At 39.8% G+C, this 20,029-nt stretch overlaps 3 protein-coding genes across 4 annotated transcripts; 2 read left to right on the top strand and 1 right to left on the bottom strand.

Annotated features, from left to right (window-relative positions):
- Positions 1-183: 183 nt before the first annotated feature.
- Positions 184-3,504, top strand: avpi1 (arginine vasopressin induced 1). 2 transcript variants are annotated; one of them, XM_026170218.1, is made up of 4 exons: positions 184-413; positions 569-586; positions 1,656-2,102; positions 2,987-3,504. In XM_026170218.1, the coding sequence occupies exons 1-4, from the start codon at positions 379-381 to the stop codon at positions 3,186-3,188; spliced, it is 702 nt and encodes a 233-aa protein (XP_026026003.1). In that variant the 5' UTR covers positions 184-378; the 3' UTR covers positions 3,189-3,504. The 2 variants fall into 2 exon arrangements, with proteins under 2 accessions (XP_026026003.1, XP_026026004.1); XM_026170219.1 differs by lacking the exons at positions 184-413; positions 569-586 and adding an exon at positions 593-799.
- A 2,104-nt stretch (positions 3,505-5,608) lies between these two features.
- Positions 5,609-12,367, bottom strand: pi4k2a (phosphatidylinositol 4-kinase type 2 alpha). Its single transcript, XM_026170215.1, has 9 exons — positions 11,843-12,367; positions 9,840-10,040; positions 9,620-9,751; positions 9,081-9,234; positions 8,874-8,935; positions 7,538-7,637; positions 7,166-7,299; positions 6,990-7,049; positions 5,609-6,861 (listed from the first exon to the last, which is right to left on the bottom strand). Exons 1-9 carry the CDS (start codon positions 12,179-12,181, stop codon positions 6,700-6,702), a joined length of 1,344 nt encoding a protein of 447 aa, XP_026026000.1. The 5' UTR covers positions 12,182-12,367; the 3' UTR covers positions 5,609-6,699.
- A 3,173-nt stretch (positions 12,368-15,540) lies between these two features.
- pgam1b (phosphoglycerate mutase 1b) lies at positions 15,541-18,712 on the top strand. Its single transcript, XM_026170214.1, has 4 exons — positions 15,541-15,907; positions 16,738-17,012; positions 17,124-17,304; positions 18,054-18,712. Exons 1-4 carry the CDS (start codon positions 15,769-15,771, stop codon positions 18,221-18,223), a joined length of 765 nt encoding a protein of 254 aa, XP_026025999.1. The 5' UTR covers positions 15,541-15,768; the 3' UTR covers positions 18,224-18,712.
- The last annotated feature ends 1,317 nt before the right edge of the window (positions 18,713-20,029 follow it).

Below are 20,029 nucleotides of genomic sequence, written 5' to 3'. Positions count from 1 at the left end.
GGTCACGTGGTATGTGCTATTAAATGATGTTGAACGTCTGAACAGAGACTGGATAACGGCAGTAATTTCAGTGGCTTTAATCGTAGGAGGTATTAGCTTTAGTTCAGCTTGTCTAAAATAAGTTAATAATGGCGCACTCACTTTTTTTACAGGTAAAATTGCTTTGCGTGGGTTTTATTAACGACTTCACTTTATTAATCTCATTAATAACAGGAAGGTATAGATAGAAGTACCACTGAAATTTCGTTGACGGAAGAAATGGGAGAAATGCATAAAAGAGGCTTGAAATAAACTTATCAAATAAGACAGTTATGATGCCTCAGACCATTTTGATCTATTCAATATTCTTCAGGAGATCCTGAAGCTCATGCTCAAGCAATGCACTCATGTTCAGCTCTCATGCATAGATACCTGTAAGGTTAATTAGACGGCTATTTAGAATTTTAAGACAAAATAACCCCGCTTTTAATCTCGCCACATGGATTTGTGCGAGATTAAAAGCACAAATCCATGTGGTGGGGTTAATGTTTGCTCTGTTGGTTATTGTTTTTCTTTTTGAATGCTACAGGCGGACTCTTGCTGTGAGGTGAGCGCACAAACACTAACGTCACTAATGGATTAGCCTACTCTTTGATTATTCCTTTACGTTCCTCGTGACACCGCGTGCCACTGACGCGCCCCTGTGAAGTGGGTCGGCTGGGCATTAGCCGGTGTGAAGGTTACACTTTGGATGCCGGTTCATTAATCAGGTTGTCTGTCTACTGGCCTAGTGCATACAGTTGTCTCACTCAGACTGAAGGTAAGCACCCTTATTATTGCATTTGTAGTTTACAGTTATATTTGGGATACACTGTCAAGATGATAATGGAGAATTATTTGATGTAGATTTGGGGCTTTTGATGCTTTAGATATGACATGGAGACTGGCTGTCACAACAATGTGACGCATAGAACTATTAGGCTGTGAATAGCCTATGAAACTTCCAATTTCCTTATCAGTTCTCATCAGCCAAAACAAAAGCAAAAAAGCAAAAAGCTAGCCTAATCTTAAAAATACCAGTTTCTCCTGAAACAGCAAAAAGACCTGAAGTCACCCACTTCAAACATGAGGTGGTGTTTTGTTAATGTTTTTTTTTTTTTAAAGATACACATGCATGTTTTTTGAAAGCCTACAGGGGGCTTGAACACATGTTGTCATGATTTAGCAAAAAATACAAAATTCTGTCGTTTTCGTCTTCTCAGATTTATTCTTTTTCAGGTTTTACTTAATACAATTAAACAATTAGAAAATCTGACTTTTTATGGCCCAGTTAAGTCACTGAAAAAATATATTGGTAAGAGAAATTTGCTATTTGCAGTCCCACATAAGTGTTTTCACATGGATGTGTGCAAGTACATGAGTTTGTACAATGTGTAAGTTGTAATGTGCCCAACAAACTCCCTACATACTGTACTTAACCCAATACCCATGAGTAATGAGATAAGAGTTTGTCAGACAAGGATGGTGTTGGTAAATAGTTTTTTTGGCTCCAGTCATGGAAATTGTCTGCTGGATAAAAGCTTGTGGTTGTGATCTCTTTATCCTTATCCTTATCCTTAGTTTGACCAGGTTAGTCTCTCTCCTTTTAATTCTCTCTCTTTTACCTTATCTTCCAGACTCTCAGCAGTGCCCGTACATTGGGTTCACATCATCATCCTCGTGCCCTTATATAACAACCCAGAAATTCTCCAACCGTGTGACATGGCAGATTCCCTGGAATCCAGCTCCAGTGAGGAAAGTCTCCTTATGCAGTGGAACATTTCCAGTCGACGCAGCCGAAAGTCTGGATGCTCTAACATTTTTACAGGCTTGAACATGCATCAGCTACACAGGCTGTTCAGAATGTCAGGGGAGAGAAATGCTGAGCATCGGGCGAAGCTGGTGTGGCAGGGGATAGATGACGATATGCCAGGAGCAAATGAAGAAAAGGATGAGAAAGAAGGGGAAGAAACAGGGCTGGCCGAGGCCTTGGTAGGACTGAGAGTCCGAGCAAGGAATAAAGCAGGAATCAGAGTCGAGGGACGGAAAGATCACAAGTGGAACAGAGCACTGGGATATCTCAGGTTTGTGTCTGTTTTGTCTTTTCCTACACAAAATAAGAAAAGACAGGATGTGTGAAGATAATGATTTTAGATTTTATTTGTAGAAAATTGTTTCCCCCTCGTATCAGTAATACTGTCACCAGTTAAACTTTGGGTTACACAAGCTCCTGCCTAAATGCAGCAAACAATTGTCATGTGTCTAACAAACTCATTTTAACCTCACATGACTGTGTGTTCCCCTGCATTCTGTCACACACACACACACACACAGTCATACATCTGTTTCTACATTCCTCACTGAGATGAAATAAGAGTTCTTAGAGTAATAATAAAGTCTCACAGCGTGGTGAAGGTCGGCGACAGAGTGGTGCAGTATTAACAGAATTACTCAGTGTTACTTCTTTGACAACGCTGTGAGCTAAAGTTGTGAAACTCTGTTTGACTGTATAGTTCAGCTTGTTTTCTCATGCTAAATGTCTAATGTGACAATTTATTTTTGACACTTTTTTGTATGCCACAAATGACATATTCATTTCACTTGCTGAAAGGCTTTTTTTCTATTTCTGGAGAAATAAAGAGACATTGTAACTTTATTCTGTTCTACAACCATAAAGTAAAAGTAATTGTCAATAACGTTTTTACTTGTTACGTTGTAATTTAACTTCTTTTCCATGTGGCAACCTACAAATTTTCTTTATGGCTGTTCTCTCATTGTAGCTCGTCTGTGGCTATATTTCTGCTTTAGAGTACCATACACATTAGTATCAAACCATCAGGCCAACTGCAAAGGAATTAGAATTTTAGAATATAAACAGCAAATGAAATGTTCAGATCCTCAAATTATAATGTGTCTTTGTGACAGTGTATTTAACTGCCTAACCAAGAGTTATTTATCTTTGTTCCAGGATTAAGGAGCCATTATCTGACTTTAGTGCTGATGATGAAGAAACCACTAAAGCTCCAAGTGCAGGAGAATTTCTGTTGCCAACTGAGGAAGACATCTCAGATAGTCAAAATCCCTTCAAACCTTCATCATGGAGGTTGGGGGTGACAAGGCTTGAGGACGCCAGAGACTCTGAACGTTACCTTCATCGCATCCTCTATTAAAAACTAGATTTTGGATGAAGATGCAACAAAACTGAAGGCTGATTTTGTTTAGAAGTACGCGCTTCTGCTATCATGCACTATACGTATTAGACACTAGCACAACTTTATGAACTGTGGTAAATCTGCATGCAAATTAAAGGACAATCTATTATAGGAAATTCAAATGTGTGTCTACTCACAAAGAGAGTTGTTGGAAAGAGGCTAGAATGAACAGTTTTATTGTTGTTGTTGTGGTTTTTTAATGAGCTGTTCTGTACACTACAATTCTTATACACAGAGTGAAATATTTTTGAATAAACAGAGGGAAATACTTTTATATGGATATTTCAATGTGTCACAGAATATCAAAGCAATCATAAATTTAAAATAAATAGTTAGCGGTGAAATGTACATCCATCCATCCATTCGCTTCCACGTATCCTTTTCAGGGTCGTGGGGGGCGCTGGGGCCTATCCCAGCTGTCATAGGGTGAGAGGTGGGGTACACCCTGGACAGGTCGCCAGTCTGTCACAGGGCCAACACACAGGGACAGACAACCATTCGCACTCACATTCACTCCTGCATTCACACCTATGGGCAATTTAGATTGATCAATTAACCTACCCCCACAAACTGCATGTCTGAAATGTACATATAAATAATAAAACAATTCACTCACATTCATTTCAAACCCTGGATTAGCTTTTCAGCAACAGAAAAAAAGGTACCATATTGTAAAGTTGCCTATTTACAACACACTAGCATGAATTTACAGTTAGTTCTAGCCATCTGGTAAATTTAAATACAACATTCTCTATCTGGTTGCTAAATCTTAGTTGCTAAATTCCCCAATATATTTACCAGCTGGGTGCTAATTGTGTTTGTCGATGGGTGGTGGAGAGAGTGTACTGTGGGTTGATCAGTGCTCTTTTCTGCAAACAAGTGCGATGCTAACCCAGAGAATAAGGGGACAAAGGAGAATGAACCAAATCATTAAAACTGGCAGTGAAAACAATGAATAAATCAACAAGCTGAAGAAAGTTGGGTGGTTACTGTGGGTTTGTCACTACGTGTGACAAACCCACGATGCACACCAGGGTTGGAACCTGATTACAGAACTGCTTTAATTCTTCGTGAAATAGATTCAACAAGGTGCTGGAAATATTCCTCAGAGATTTTGGTCAGTATTGACATGATAGCATCACACAGTTGCTGTGGCTTTGCATGCACATTCATAATGTGAATTTTCCATTCTACTGCAATGCAGAGGTTGCTTGTTGGAGAACTGGTGACCGTGGAGGATATTAGAGTACAGTGAATTCATTGGCATGTTCAATAAACCTGTTTGAGATTATCTTAACTTCATTACATGGGATGTTGTCTTGCTGGAAGCAGCCAACAGAAGATGGGTACACTACTCAGGTAGGCTGATTCCCCAAAAGATCCCCCACTCCATTACACCAAGTTTGAGTCGCCAAATTCTGACCCCACTATCCAAATGTTGCATCAGAAAAAGCAACTCATCAAACCAGGCAATACTTTTCCAATCTTCTCCTGTCTCTCTCAGTTTCCTCTTCTTTGAAGCAGTGGCATGTGGTTCGGTCTTCTGCTGCTCTAGCCCATCGGCTTCAAGATTCAGCAGTCAGCAGTCTGGCCATTCTCCTCTGACCTCTGGCACCAGCAAGGCATTTTCGCCCAGAGAAATGCCGCTCACTGCCATGCTCTGTAAACCCAGATGATTGTGTGGAAAAAAAAAATCTGGCACCAACAACCATGCTACGTTCAAAATTACTTAAAATAACCTTTATCCCCCATTCTGATGCTCAATTTGGACTTCAGCAGGTCGTCTGTTCTATGTTTATATGCACGATGAGTTGCTTGCCTGCGATTGGATAATTAGTTATTTGCATTAAAAAACAGTTCAACAGTGAAGTGGTCCTGATTTTATATCAACTGTCAACAGAAAAGGATACTGAGCATAGCACTGAGTCTTAATTAAGAGTGGAACAATTTTAAAGACAAGGCCAAAATGCAAAATAGACTTCAAAAGTGCTGCCTGTGGTTCCCTCTCCATGCAACTCGATACGCATGAATAACTGTTGTCAGATTAAAGTGTGCTAGTCCGGTGTTAAAGGTTGTTCAGTTAAAAAATTCAGTGCAAATCCAACAGAATAATAAAGTTTATTATTTGTTCATGACTCAGTCATGATTAAAAAAAATTTTCTATCCATTAAAAAAAAAAAGAAAGAAAAAAAGCCATAAACTGAAAGTATAGTTTTGAAAAACTAACAAACTTTAGTTCTGCTTGAACATGAGCAAATTATTCTTGCACTTCTTATTTTTTGATTGTACATGTACAATGACAATAAAGGGCTGTTCTATTCTTTTGTATTGTAATAAAATCAATTATAATCAACAGTCACAAACGCACAAATCGCCTGTATTAATGGAATATGTTTTAATTATAATCTGTCATTAAATATTACATACAAATTATACAGTGCATTACATTTCATGTCAGTTCAATACAGCAGAAAGTTACTTCTTTGTTTACTTAGGTCCACCTTGGAGACAGAAAATCAACTCAAACCAAGAGTCCAAAACAAAAGGAGCTGATGGACGAGCAACCACCACTCCCCTTTGTTTAGTTGCAGATGCAGTAATTTTGTTTTCTTCACCAAAGACTCAATTCCTCAGAGGGAGTAGACACATTAGACGAGCCACTCAAACTCACACTTACCTTAACTTAACAAACAGTTAAGTTCTTAAACCAAAAGTACCTCAGCTTTTCTACATCAACCAAGATGACTTGCAGATCCTGATCTTAGGAGGAACCATGTGAAACCAGTTCACATGGTCGATGTTCATTGTGTAAAGGCATGCACACCACTGAGTGCCTGTTTCCTGAATCTGTCATACTTGGTCACAATGAACACTTCTCTTATTTGTTAAAAAATAAAGTAAAATAAAATAACGATTTAGTGGCACAACTGCTTTCACCAACCCGGGGTTTTGAACTTTGTGGGAGGGAATATGCATGTGGATATTGAAGGATGAGAGATATGGAAAAAAGCAAACAAAACAAAACATGGACTTCAACACTTCCCATAAAAAAACAACAACATGAGAGGCTTCTGACGAGTGTGCGTGAACAAACATTGTGTGCACCCAAGATTCCAACAGAACAGTCACCTCACTGAAATCTTTCACAAGAAGGTACAAAATCTTCATCACATCATCAGTTTTTAAGCTGACCTCCACAAAAGGCACATAAGTAAAACAGGGAAGATACGTTATGAAATTCTTCCTCTTTTGGCCTCTTCTTAACATTCACCAACTCACACTCTGCTACTGAATTATCCATAAGGAAAGGATGGGAGATGTGAGGACTAATTCCATTTCAAGGAAAAAAAAAAAAAAAAAATTAAAACCTGTGCCCTCAGGTTCTGTAGTGTCCTTCATCCAAACACTAATGTTCTCAATTGCTTTTCTCGCTCCAGCTCCTTGTTGTTTCTCTTCTTCTGCTTCTTTTCTACCACCAGGTGAAGAAGGGTCTCCTGCTCTGGAAACTCTGCGTGTAAGACTCACTGTTTGCTCTCTGAGGAGCTCTGGCTGTTTCAACAATTACTGGAGGCATCTGGACCAACTGGAGGGGTGTTTTACCATCTTTCAGGGCTTGGCACAGGTTCAAGATCTTGGGATGCAAATTGAGAGGTTTGTCACATCTTAAACTCATACATATATTAAGAATCATTTCCCACTTTTTGTCCTCACCATTAGGTTTTGCTGTCTAGACAGACAATTTCAGAAACGACAACTCACCTGTCCCCTCATAACAGCTACTTGTCTGTGAAACTGTCCTCTGTCAAAACCAGGATCTTTCTGTGAGACACAGTAGATAACATGTATATACCATAGCCATCCTCTCCATCCTTGTTTTCACTTCAAACTTCTCTCACTTACATCAGTCTATGCCACAAAAATTAATGATAACTTGCCTTAAAGAGTTCATAGAGGTCCTCTTCTAGGTCTTTGATGAAATTTGGGTCACTGAGTTTAGGAAGCACTATCTCTCTGATTTCCTGAGAGAAAGGAACTTTGGCCTGGGGAAGCCACGCCCAGTAAAAGGGGTCTGTGATTGGACAAGGAAACATTCTAATTGAATATATTGCTTGTAAAGAGCTCAGCAATTATTTGTGAAATCAAAACGAAGAGAAAATTAATTAAAACCTAATGAAACAAGCAAAGATACAGTCAATGTATATAAAATGTACGTACTTATAAAAAGGAAAAATAAAAAGCTCTTTCTTTTTCTCAAGGGAAGAATAATGTTCTTAAGTTGAACAATGAGTGGTTTAAACGGTGCTTACAAGCTCTCCAGGAGTCAGGGTGTTTCAGGGGGAATGCTAGGCCGTTGTCTATGGCTGCCAACTTGATGATAGGATCCTTTACTACCACCCAGTCTGTGTCCTGGACAGATAAAAACATAAATATAACAAATACATATTTAACTACTGACCTTTTCGGGAGAAAGCATTTGGCCTTCACAATGCAGAATGAGCAAAAACAATAACAAAAAAAAAATTAACAATATTAAAATTGCAATGTTTAGCATTTTTCACGTATCCATCCATCCATTTTCATCCACTTATCTAATTCACTGTTGAGACATGGGTTGTAACTCTTCCAGCTGTCACTGGGCACAAGGCAAAGTACAGCCCGAATGCATCGCCAGTCTATTGCAGGGCTAAAAGAGAGGGGCAACCACTGACTGTTGCATTAACACCTACGGCTGATTTAGGATAACCACTTAACCTGACATAAACATCTTTGGACTGTAGCCAGAGAACCCAAGAAGATTAAAGCAGGCACGGGGACAATAAACAGGCTGGTCCACAGCTGGTTAATGGTTTGGAACCCAGGACCTTATTACTGTGAGGCAACAGCATGCCACTCTCATTCTTCATATGTTAACGATTCATTTATTTATTGCAAATATATGAACAGATTCTCATTTAATTCTAACAGGGTTGATTCACTGAGGGACCTTCACTTGATTTTGTTGCTCAAAAGTGAGACGTCTTTTTTCTTGCTAATGTAAGCTAATGCTAGCTCATCTGCTAATACCGATACTGATTTTTGGTGATTTAAAAATCGGATATATCGGTAATCTATATCAACATTGATAATTTTTATTTCCTTTCAGATACATGAAACATAGACAGATTTCCATAAAATCTGTTATGTTTAGTTATTTATGTGTCCTTACTAAGATAATGAAACTGCAGTTAAAAAATAATATTGTTTTTAGGTTAGCAGCAAGTCTGCCTGACTACAACAATGTTGTAGCATCCAACTGCAATAATCAAACAGCACTTTAAGAGACATCTGCCTTTCTCCATCTGCATGCTACAACATGAAACAATACTAAGACCACATCCTGTACTACTACATTCATGTTCTCAGCCTCACTGTAGTTTAGACTGAGCAGTAGGTTATTGTCTTTTATTTTATAAAAAGAATAAAAAGATGCTCAGATCAGCTGGTTGGTTGATGTTTGTGTGGGAAACATGTTTTGCCTACAGGAAAAATGTAAATCGCTACCTGTGCTTTTCCTGACAGTTATATTTTAATTAGCATTTCTGAAAATTAATATTACAACTCTAAATGTATTTGCACTTAAGCTTTCGTGTGTGTGTTTCTCACCCGGTTTCCAACAGTGTCCATGGGACAGTCGTACTTCAGCAACCAGTTGTCATTTCCCCGGTCTGGGATGCAAAAAATATTCAAATTCAGATAAACCCAATCCTAACCAAAGCAGCACTACACGCTCTGCAATGAGCACAATAAATGTTTTCAACAGTGATAAATGAGTTCACTCTGCTTCGTTTACTTACGGTTGTGAGTACGTACCTGTATTCCTGATAATATAATCGAGGACTACGAGCCGCTCAAACTGCAGCTGGAGCTGCCGGTTGGTGTTTTCGGGCAAAGGCTCTGCTTCAAACCTTCGCAGCCAGAAATCTGCATCCTTGTATCCCTCAACAAAGAGCTGAAAAGAACCGACCTGTTGAAGCAGAAAAAGTACTGCAAATTAGAGATTTTCTGATAGATTTCGAAATCATTTTCCCAAGAAAGTTAAAAAGCCTACAACTCTTCATCTGAAATGACCTAAAATGGTATTTTATCCCTGGGAGTTTTTTTTAATATTTATGTGGGTTGATGACCAAACATAGATATTGTGTCCACTACAGCTAAAACGGCATTTGATTTTATAAGCTAATCAATAATGATGAACATGATTATTTCATGAGAAACAAGCTTAAATCTCTTGATGAGAGAAACTGAACATTTCATAGAAATGTAAGAATACATTTAAGAATATTTGTAGAATAATAAACAAATTAATAACTGAATAAAATGACTTGCATAAAACCAATGTACCAGATTACCTTGGGTGGCAGTCCAATCCTGTGAAAGCGCTGGCCCACTTTAGGCACCTTCTCCAAAGCTAGCCTTTTTCCTCGAGACTTGACCCTGTCTATGGCACTATAGTTGAATGTTTCACTTGCCAAATACACCACCTAAAAGTAGAAATTCTGATTAAAAAGAGGGAAATTTTTTTCTTTACTGACCTTTGTAATGTGAAGACACTGCCCTGAGAGTTTATACCTTGGTCCTGGGAACAATATTGAGCTCCAGTTTCTGATCAACCAGACTGGCCCCAGCTTCTGAGAGGTAGCCCTGGTTCAGGACCAAACAGTCACGGCCAAAACAGCACGGACAACACAGTTTCTGGAGCCACTTGGTCCACTTGGGATTCAGCTGCCCATAGGGCTCTTCATTTTTAGGTTTGAACACACCAATTATCTTCTGCAAAGGGAGACAGAATGGAAGAAAAATAAAATAAATTGCAGATAAAGTGGCCCATGCAGAGAAGATAGAGTAAGAAGGGCAGGTTTACATATATGTATGAGACAAACAGTAAAATTCAAAGACAATGTGTTTCTTTTTTGTTTTGTTTTTTAAATCTGACACCAACACAGAATAGAGAATAACAGAAAGCAGAATTATCCTGTAGTTTAAATAATAAAAGCCATTAACAACATGAACTGAAATTGTATACTGAAACCATATTATGGCTGAAATGAAACTAGAACCTTTAAACTTATTTTAAAAGCTACACAGGATGACAGTTTCACAGGATAGGCAAAAGGCAGATTTTTGGTATGGTGGTTATAATTCTTTATAGAAGTCACATGTTACATTACATGGTGCGTATAGTGTATCTCATGCGGCAATTACAACATAAACCTTGGTCACTGAAGAGTTATATCCTCACAGGGAGCAAGCACATGACTACTAATCACGGTAGTGACTAAGGAAACTGGAGAGGTGGAGAATGGGAGGTGAATGGGAGCAGCAGGTCACTGGATAAAAACCTCACACATTCAGCCTTAACAAGCAGCACAATAAAGCTGGTGTGATTAGACGGAAAATGCATTTGTGTGGATCCATCTCAGATGCCTTGAGGCACACTTCTCTTTTCTTAAACAACTTAACACACTGGGAGAAACTGGGAGGAAGGTGTCAGTGAGCTGCTCAAGCTGGCTCCAATCATGAAACTTTAGAGTATCATCTGAAAAAAAAAAAAGAAGCCTAAAAATCATGTATGTTATTTGAATATGTGTTGCTGTCACCGGGACAGCTGGTCAGATACAGAGTCGCTAACAGATTACTTACACTAGCTGGGATGTAGATAATGAACATGTGTCAACACACTTACAGTAACAATGGTGATGAAAGCATTTTAGAAGAAAGCAAGTAATTTGTTATAGGAGTTTTGCAATTGGTATATAACATTCATAATTTTGGTTGAAGACAGATATATTTGTTGGAAGCGGCCTGCAGTGTGTGTCTTATTTAGGGTGCGCTGATGTGCAATGCATAAGCTAAAAAACAGCATCAGTGTGGCCAGTAAAATAAAAAGAATACCCCAGGTCCATTTGGGTTGTGTCTGTGTGTGTTTTTTAATTAACCTATTTTTCACTGATTTGGTGCATAAAGAGTCCTGGCATTACTGGACCTAGTGTTGGAACCACTGACATCTGTGATTATGAGTAATTAAGTCAGAACTAAGTCTACACTGGCACGGACAGTGGTGCACTGGTTACCAATTCAAAGTTCCAACTTCAGCTGGGGTTGCATGTTCGCATGTTGTCACTGTGCCTGGGTTTCCTGTGGACACCTCACCCTTCTGTCACAGCACATTAGGTGATTACAAATTGGTAGTGGAGGTGAAATAGAGGTAAAGTACTTAGAGAAAATAAATATCTGAGAAGAAAACCTGAGCTGAGAAGGAAGGAAAAAACCCTAAAGCCCCTCTTATGGAATCTCGGGCTATGTTTTATTTAAACTTTCTCTGTTGCATTGTATTATTCATATACCAACCTCCAATTCTCTTCAGTATCTGGCTATTCGATTGGATGATAATTAGTTTATCTAGACTTACAGTGTATCTGCAAAGTCATCACGAGGCCTTTCCTGGGACCAAGTAACACTTCTCAAAACACCCTTAAGTGTTTTCAGACAACACCAACAACCTCTCGGGTTTCACAAATCCCTCAAATGACCGGTCAGTTAAGAGGCAGATTTAAGTTAGCAAGTCTTCTTACCCCCTGTGAATCTTTGACAAAATAGCTCCCACTGGAACCCTGATAGATCCTCTCGGGGTAGATCCCCTCCTCTATAGCTCGTTCGGCCTTTCGGATGATCTCCCTGAACTCGGGATCTTCTGGGAATTCATTCCTGTGCGCCTCCCGTGGCGTGTTTCCACGGTCTCGATCCAGAAGCGGCTGTCTCTCTCGATTGCGCCCCGGACTGCCGGCCGTGATGCGCACCACGGAGCCCGGCGTGCTTCCAAACGCGCCCCGGGGGCTGGTGGGCTCCGTGGGGCAGTAGGTGAAATCACCCGAGTCCCGGAGCGGAGAGACAAGCGGACTCGTCTCGTCCATGACTTGGGAGGTAGACGAGAAGTTCCTTTAACTCCTAATAATGGATGCAGAGAGGAAATAGAAGACCGAAAAGAAAGTGGAATCGATGTTTTGTTAGCTAGCACTGACGCTTGCTAACAAGGAACAAGAAAAAAAAAAATCAGATGACCGTCAGCTTCCGGGAAGAGGCGGGACCCGTGAAGTGTTTTGATCTGTAACCAATCAGCGTGCAAATAGCCACTTCAGCAAGCTAATCTGTTGCAGTGATTGGACAGAATAGTTCCGCCCACGGAAAGCACGTGAGAGAAAAGTTAACCCAATCAATTAACCCCACAAAAAAGCCTTTGATAAACACGTCCTGTGTTTTTATCACGGGGCCTTTTTAGGATGTTATCAGACTGGGTTATAACAGTTTTACTTGTAGATGTCGGTAAATTCTGCCAGGCTGATAAAAAAGGACTTATATTTAGATTCAAGTACTGCATGAAAGCGCTTTCAATTTAATTAGGAGAATTGGATAAATCAGTGTCATAATATAATTATGGAAACTGAAGTTGAGTCATGGAAAGTTGGAATTGGACGTGTCATTTCTAATGATTTCTGGTGATATTTTTAAATGTAAAAAAAAAAAACAAACATTTAACAATCAGGCAATGGGTCACAGTTCAAGATACTGAAACATAACAAAACTAGACTCTATGGAATTTTTAAAACTATTTTTAAACAATTTATTCTTAATTCTTTTTTTTTTTATACTATCATGCACATGTATGATTTACTGTCTTGTTTGTCTAGAGTTCGTTAACATCTTCACCTAACACACAGAAGACCCGATGGCAGGGCATCCGGAGGAAAAATCTGTTTCAAATGAGAATATACAGTTCCATATCCTGTGCAACCTCTTGCAATTAAGGATTCAGCTATACAAAGCATCATTATCATTATTTTGTATTTTTTTCTGGTTTACACTTAGAGACATTTCTGGGTGACATCGGGCTGACGTACCTAGCTTTTACATGTAGACATGTTTCCCGTTCCCATCAATGATAAAATAAATTATTTTCATACTTGTGGTATATTAAAAAAAACTAAAAAGAATGCCCTGTCCCCAGTCAATTATACATGCATGCACAAACACAGATTCCCCATTCACCCTGCAGGTGGTCTTTGAGGGTCCCGTGCAGTATCTTTGCTTTTCCTAGGACTGCACCTTCCTGGACTAAGATCTGGGATTCCTTTGGTATAGCTACATTTATCACTGTGCCACCGCTACTCTGTCTGGTTGGTTAGCCATCATATCTATACTGAGAACATGTGTGTAGGAGTGTTCTCAGTCCTTGTTGAGTCATATAACATCAGAATGCCTTAGGCAGCGGATGATAAATGGTGATGAGGAACTATCATGGATGACCAACCTCTTTGTGGGATGTACCATGGACAGATAGAGGAAGTTGGTAACATCATGAAATCCTACCAGTGGCTTAAAGGCTGACTTAAAGGACAGCACAGAGGGTCTGATCATGCCATCATCAGAACCAAGATCCATGGAAGCAGGAGTCTACCACAGCCAAGAAGACCCAAGTTTTAGCCTGTGCAAAGGTGCCCTGGAGACTATCCAACAGCATATAGCACGATGTAATGTGCAAGCTGAGATGGTATACACTGAGACGGATAGTGTACAGGAAAATGTGTGAAACATGTGAATTAGAAGTCTTCAACTCCTGATGGGAGATGACACTGAAGGTGGTTGGGGACACCAGCGCTAAGGTACTGTAGGACTTCAAGTTCCAGACAAATAAACAGCTGCTGGTCAACCAAACACACATAGTGATGGTTGACAAGGAACAGAAGACTGCAGCTGTGACAGATGTGGCAATCTCGGTTGAAAGTAACATCAAGAAAAAGGAGCACAAGAAGCAAACTCCAAGCTGGAAGAGCATCTCTAACAGATTCTATCAGAGGTCTCTGTCCTGTCTCAGAACTGCTGAGATACAACAGTCTTCAAACGCTCAGGCCAAGAGGCTTGAGAAAGAGACACATAGCACCCCCTACAGGGGTGACAGGGAGATGCCTTCTCCGTGCTTTATTGGAAAAGACAAATGTATATGCTCTAAATTTTTAGTGGGGGATGTCTTTTACCTGTAGATGGTATAGTTTCCATTAAAAGTGATGTGAATCTGCTGGTATATGTGCACTCATTTGCCACTTCTCACCCTTTGCTCCTGTTGTTAGAATGGATGCTATCCATTATAAGAAGAAGGCTTAATATCTTGAGTAGGGGGTGTTAAAATCTGAACCTTTCTGAATTTAGAGTCACACTGAACATTTGAAGACAAAGTGTGGTTTAAATGCGGGTACGCTAAGTGCATACTCATCACACGACTACCACGTCTCAGTGTGATGAATGTCTGAAAATTCCAATGAGTAACAGGAAAACCCAACTCACATCTCAGGGTTTCTAACCATAAAGGATTCCTTATTTAAATATACTCAGTTTAAAACGATTTTATATTAATTTTAAAATATTAATGATAAATAATAAATCATGTAATCACATATAAATAATTTATTTGTCAAATGGGAGTCTGGGAGTTAAAAGAGAAAAAAAAAAGTGACAAAACTGACTCACCTTTTGTATCAGTGATTGATTTTTATAACCCAACAGGTGTTTTAGATTTTACACAATAGTTCTGCTGTCATTTTTTACTTTTACTGGTAATCTATATGTGTCTAAATATGTGATGAGGCTATAGTGTTTATTATTAATATGATACTAGTGGTGCTTTAGTGGTGTTTCTAAAATTGTCTCCTTCATGTTAATAAAGTGCACAAATATCTATAACATCTTTGAATATAATGCATTTAAGTAAATTGTCTACAGTGACCTAAAGAATTATGAAAGTAACCGATTATCGCATTTTTGACAGTGGCAACAGAAACTATGTAGACTAGCTTTGAGATTATGGCACAGTCTTATGTTTGGATCATGTTTCACAGATGCTACCATTGACTAATGGTTCTATCTTAAATATGATCAATCTTTCGCTCTCCGTGTATTTATATTGTATAAATTCAATAACCAGTAACTGGATTTAATCAACAGTAACAAATTTGAAACTTCGTCTCTCTCCCATGTGTCTCCCTCTGCTCTCTTCTCTTGCCACTCATTAAACTGAATTGAATATATGTTTCTAACTTAGTGAGGATATGCGATATATGACTTTTTTTTTTCAACGATTAAAATGATCATTCGTGATTTTTTTACAGGCACGTGCTAACATGATGCACAAACACCGGTGTGGACGTGCCGCTGTGCGCATCTTCCTGCCTCCCCTCCTCCATTGAACGCAGCACGCCTTCTGATTGGTGGAAACTAGCAGGAAGAGAGGAAGAGGACTCAAATCTTGAGAGCTGTCAAACTGGGCTACTCGCTAACCTTCCATCACACGAGCTCACATTTAGCAATCACCCGCCTGTTGCTTTGTAGGAACGTTTGGGGTTTCGGTGAAGCCCGGCTAAATCTGAGACCGTTGCTTCTGCTGCCTTTTAGGAGGAGTCACTTTCCCCGAAGTTCCCGGAAATACAGCGTAGAGGACATTGGTGTGAGGATGGCTGCGTACAAGATTGTCCTGATCCGCCATGGAGAGAGCTGCTGGAACCAGGAGAACCGCTTCTGCGGCTGGTTCGACGCGGACCTGAGCGAGACCGGGGAGCAGGAGGCAAAGAGGGGAGGACAGGCCTTGAAAGGTACGGTATCAGAAAATGTCAAGGCCTAATCGGGCTTTCTCTCGGTCACTGGATTAAGCCACAGCAAGCCGGTGCTTACGCAACTTTGTTGAATGGGGAAACCGGTGGTAGGCCCAGTGCGGCAGAAGGGATGGAGTCATTTCACGGGTTGTCCCGCAGTCTGCTGGGCCACACGGTCACTGCTTCAAATTAAATGCTACTGGAGTTTTTTTCCATTAGCTTCTCTCCCACCGGGGCAGACGGTTTGGCGCCTCCTGGTGCAGCAACATAGCCTCTAATTTTCATTCAAAGAAAGCAATTCTTATTTGTGGTGTTCTTTAACCACAGAAGTATTTTGGAGGGTCATAATATAATTAATTTAGTCTTTGACGATCTTAAGTGTGTTTGTATTTATCAAAAAAAAAAATAATAATAAAAATCCATAGCTTTTAGAAATGAGCATATGAATTAAAACTGGAGCATATAACCAGGCCAAAGATGCTTTTGTTTCCAGAGGGCAGAATATTACTGTTTGCTGAGTCATCATGCTGGATACACACACACACACACACACACACACACACACACACACACACACACACACACTCCTGCTGTTTTTTTTATGACCTAAAAATCCCAAACAGGCACATCTTGCAGTGTTAAGTCTGCCAGTGCCTTGCGGCCCCTGACCAAGAAAAATCACATGCAACTGATAAAAGAAGGGCAATAAAACATGAAGGTATCTATTATTTGATCCTGTGAATGGTAGCTGCAGTAGTATTCCTTCATGAAAAATATGACAAACTGTTTTGAAATACACGTCTCAAAATGTCATCTCTATTTCCCCTCAGATGCTGGCTATGAGTTTGACATTTGCTACACATCTGTCCTAAAGAGGGCCATCCGCACTCTGTGGTTTGTCCTGGATAGCATCGACCAGATGTGGCTGCCCGTCCACCGGACCTGGCGCCTCAACGAGCGTCACTATGGTGGTCTGACTGGGCTGAACAAGGCTGAAACGGCAGCCAAACACGGGGAAGCCCAGGTCAAGATCTGGAGGCGTTCTTTTGACATTCCTCCCCCACCTATGGATGAGGGACATGACTATTATCAGACCATAAGCAAGGTAACCGCTCGGGGAAATTATGACAAGTTGACTCTTTTCGTTATTGCTTCAATGTAACCCTGCGTTGCTGAAACTATTTTGACAACACCGACTTCTTCTTTTTCCCTGTAGGACCGACGTTATGCTGACCTGACAGAGGACCAGCTCCCTAGCTGTGAGAGTCTTAAGGACACCATTGCTCGGGCACTTCCTTTCTGGAACGAGGAGATCGTGCCACAGATCAAAGAAGGAAAGAGGGTGCTGATTGCTGCCCATGGCAACAGTCTCCGTGGCATTGTCAAGCACCTGGAGGGTAAGGAGTAGAGGAGAAACTTGTGAAACATTTCTCAGCACTAAAAACACCTTTCAGTGTTATTTCACTTACTATGAGTCAACAATGAATTGAGTTACCTGCTAAACCTTCATAAAGGCCAATATTTGATCCATCCATTTGGGTTTTAGGGAAGTCAGAAATTAACTTATAGACAAGAGTGTAGAGTTATTAGCTGTTGCAGTGGGTTAACTAGCAGATTGTTATTGGTCTAGGTGGCCACATTCCTAATAGTGCAGACACCCAAGTTTATGACTGTGATAACTTGAGAGTTACACAGTGTTGTTTTTTGAAATTATACCATAGAGGCATCTACTAAAAAATCTCAGGCAAGTTCGAGTCCTGGTGACCTTGACCTCAAGGTCAGAGGTCACCAGGAGCAGCACCATAGGAGCAGCTATTAAATTTTTTTGAGTTTGAATCTGTGACCTTGAATTCAAAGTCAAGGTCATAGGTCACATTTTCTGAAAATCTTGTAAATGCAATAACTCAAGAAGGAAGTCACCTAAGATTTTCAAATTGATCTAGTTGCAGGCTGAGGGATAGGCAGTATTTTGTGTTCCAAGCAGGTTTATTTTAGTTCTTAAGTTGTGAATTTTAATGTAACAGTTTAACAATCATGTGTTTATCTAACAAAGCTATCATCCGCTGTTACGCATTTTAACGCGGTCTAAAGCAGCAGCAGCTACATTGAAATGAGTTACAGCTTTGTGTCTGTCATTGTTTCATAGGTATGTCAGAGGAGGCCATCATGGAGCTGAACCTGCCAACAGGCATCCCCATCGTGTATGAGCTGGACAAGAACCTGAAGCCTATTGGACCCATGCAGTTCCTGGGAGATGAGGAGACTGTAAAGAAAGCCATGGAAGCTGTAGCTGCTCAGGGCAAAGCCAAGAAATAGACTTGTCCTTCCTTTGGGAGTAAAGATCAATCATCTGCTTTTTTTTTTTCTTTTTCTTTCCCCATCCAGTTTTGAAAGGGTCATTTACTGTTTATGTCATCGCAGACTTGAGCACAGGTAGACACACAATGTGCACTTTATCTTAATACCACCCATTTTTCACAAAAATGTACAATCTGATGTTTAATTTGACTGCTCTTTACTTTGTTACATACTGAAACACACATTTCATTATTAGACTGTGGATATAAGTTGTAATGTGGTTTAAGCACTGACCAAATATAAATTAGGGACCAGCAAACGCACTACCCCAGCAGAGTTCCAAGTATTCTTTCCAATTTACAATCCATGTAGATGAAGCGCAGCGGAAAAACCTACAGTTACACTGGCTATGTTAAAGTGTGAGCAGACTTGCTCTAGACTGCTGAATATTGTTTGCTGTGGCATTGTGCTTAAAAATTAATAAATGTTGTGAGTCATTATGCAGTGTACTGTGTGTGATGTCATTTTTTTTTTTCCAGGACAACTGCACTTTTTTTTTTTTTATATGGTAACTGAGAAATTTGTCTCAGTAAAAGGCAAATATTGAAATGCACTTTATCCAGTTCCCTCACTAAGTAAATGCAATTAGCAGAAATGAAAAGTTTGTTTTAATTGCCTTATGTGATAGTCCTTGTATTCACACTTTTCTGTCACAGTAACTGCTACTTCAGCAGCTGTTCTGTTGGTTAAACACATTTGTATTTCTTGTATGCATCCATAGATCAACACGTTTCACACGAGACTCTGATAACGAGTTTTGTAAACTGCAACCAATCGAAAATGTGAGAGATTGTTTTAGTTTGTGGGATTGGGGGGGCAAGTTTTTTTTTCTCGAAGGTTTGAGATGCACCGTAACAGAGGACTATCATAAACATGATTATTTTGAAGAAATGGCTCCTTGGTGGCAATTTTCCGATTATATGATGTTTTTAAAACCATGCTCAGATAAAGAGATTTTCAATAAAATAATCTACAATTAAATTTACATTGTAGGGAAGTAATAAACCTAGTACATCCCAATACTGTAAGTAGCTAACTTTCATAATAGAGGTGGGTAGATTGATACCAATATCGATCGTATCAATAAGAATGCTGGTACTGGTGTCAGATACTGCATCAGATTGCTACCAAAATCTGCAGTATCTCACTGACGTATTTCATAATTATCTGACCATATACAGTGGGGCAAAAAAGTATTTAGTCAGCCACCGATTGTGCAAGTTCCCCCACTTAAAATGATGACAGAGGTCAGTAATTTGCACCAGAGGTACACTTCAACTGTGAGAGACAGAATGTGAAAAAAAAATCCATGAATCCACATGGTAGGATTTGTAAAGAATTTATTCGTAAATCAGGATGGAAAATAAGTATTTGGTCACCTCAAACAAGGAAAATCTCTGGCTCTCACAGACCTGTAACGTCTTCTGTAAGAAGCTTTTCTGTCCCCCACTCGTTACCTGTATGAATGGCACCTGTTTGAACTCATCATCTGTATAAAAGACACCTGTCCACAGCCTCAAACAGTCAGACTCCAAACGCCGCCATGGCCAAGACCAAAGAGCTTTCGAAGGACACCAGGAAAAGTATTGTAGACCTGCACCAGACTGGGAAGAGTGAATCTACAATAGGCAAGCAGCTTGGTGTGAAAAAAAATCAACTGTGGGAGCAATCATCAGAAAATGGAAGACATACAAGACCACTGATAATCTCCCTCGATCTGGGGCTCCACGCAAGATCTCATCCCGTGGGGTCAAAATGATCATG

The sequence above is a fragment of the Astatotilapia calliptera genome, chromosome 6, assembly GCF_900246225.1.
Source record: "Astatotilapia calliptera chromosome 6, fAstCal1.2, whole genome shotgun sequence".
Classification (NCBI taxonomy): domain Eukaryota; kingdom Metazoa; phylum Chordata; class Actinopteri; order Cichliformes; family Cichlidae; genus Astatotilapia; species Astatotilapia calliptera.
Note: the sequence above shows the minus strand (reverse complement) of the source record. Positions and strands in the feature narration are given on the sequence as shown.

Coding starts and splice junctions, on each gene's coding strand:
- pgam1b (XM_026170214.1), top strand. CDS start 15,769: ATGGCTGCGTACAAGATTGTCCTGATCCGCCATGGAGAGAGCTGCTGG. Junction 17,013..17,123: donor ATTATCAGACCATAAGCAAG/GTAACCGCTCGG, acceptor TTTTCCCTGTAG/GACCGACGTTATGCTGACCT. Junction 17,305..18,053: donor CATTGTCAAGCACCTGGAGG/GTAAGGAGTAGA, acceptor ATTGTTTCATAG/GTATGTCAGAGGAGGCCATC.
- pi4k2a (XM_026170215.1), bottom strand. CDS start 12,181: ATGGACGAGACGAGTCCGCTTGTCTCTCCGCTCCGGGACTCGGGTGAT. Junction 10,041..11,842: donor TTGTCAAAGATTCACAGGGG/GTAAGAAGACTT, acceptor CTCCCTTTGCAG/AAGATAATTGGTGTGTTCAA. Junction 6,862..6,989: donor TAGCTGTTATGAGGGGACAG/GTGAGTTGTCGT, acceptor TTGCATCCCAAG/ATCTTGAACCTGTGCCAAGC.
- avpi1 (XM_026170218.1), top strand. CDS start 379: ATGCACTCATGTTCAGCTCTCATGCATAGATACCT. Junction 2,103..2,986: donor AGAGCACTGGGATATCTCAG/GTTTGTGTCTGT, acceptor TCTTTGTTCCAG/GATTAAGGAGCCATTATCTG.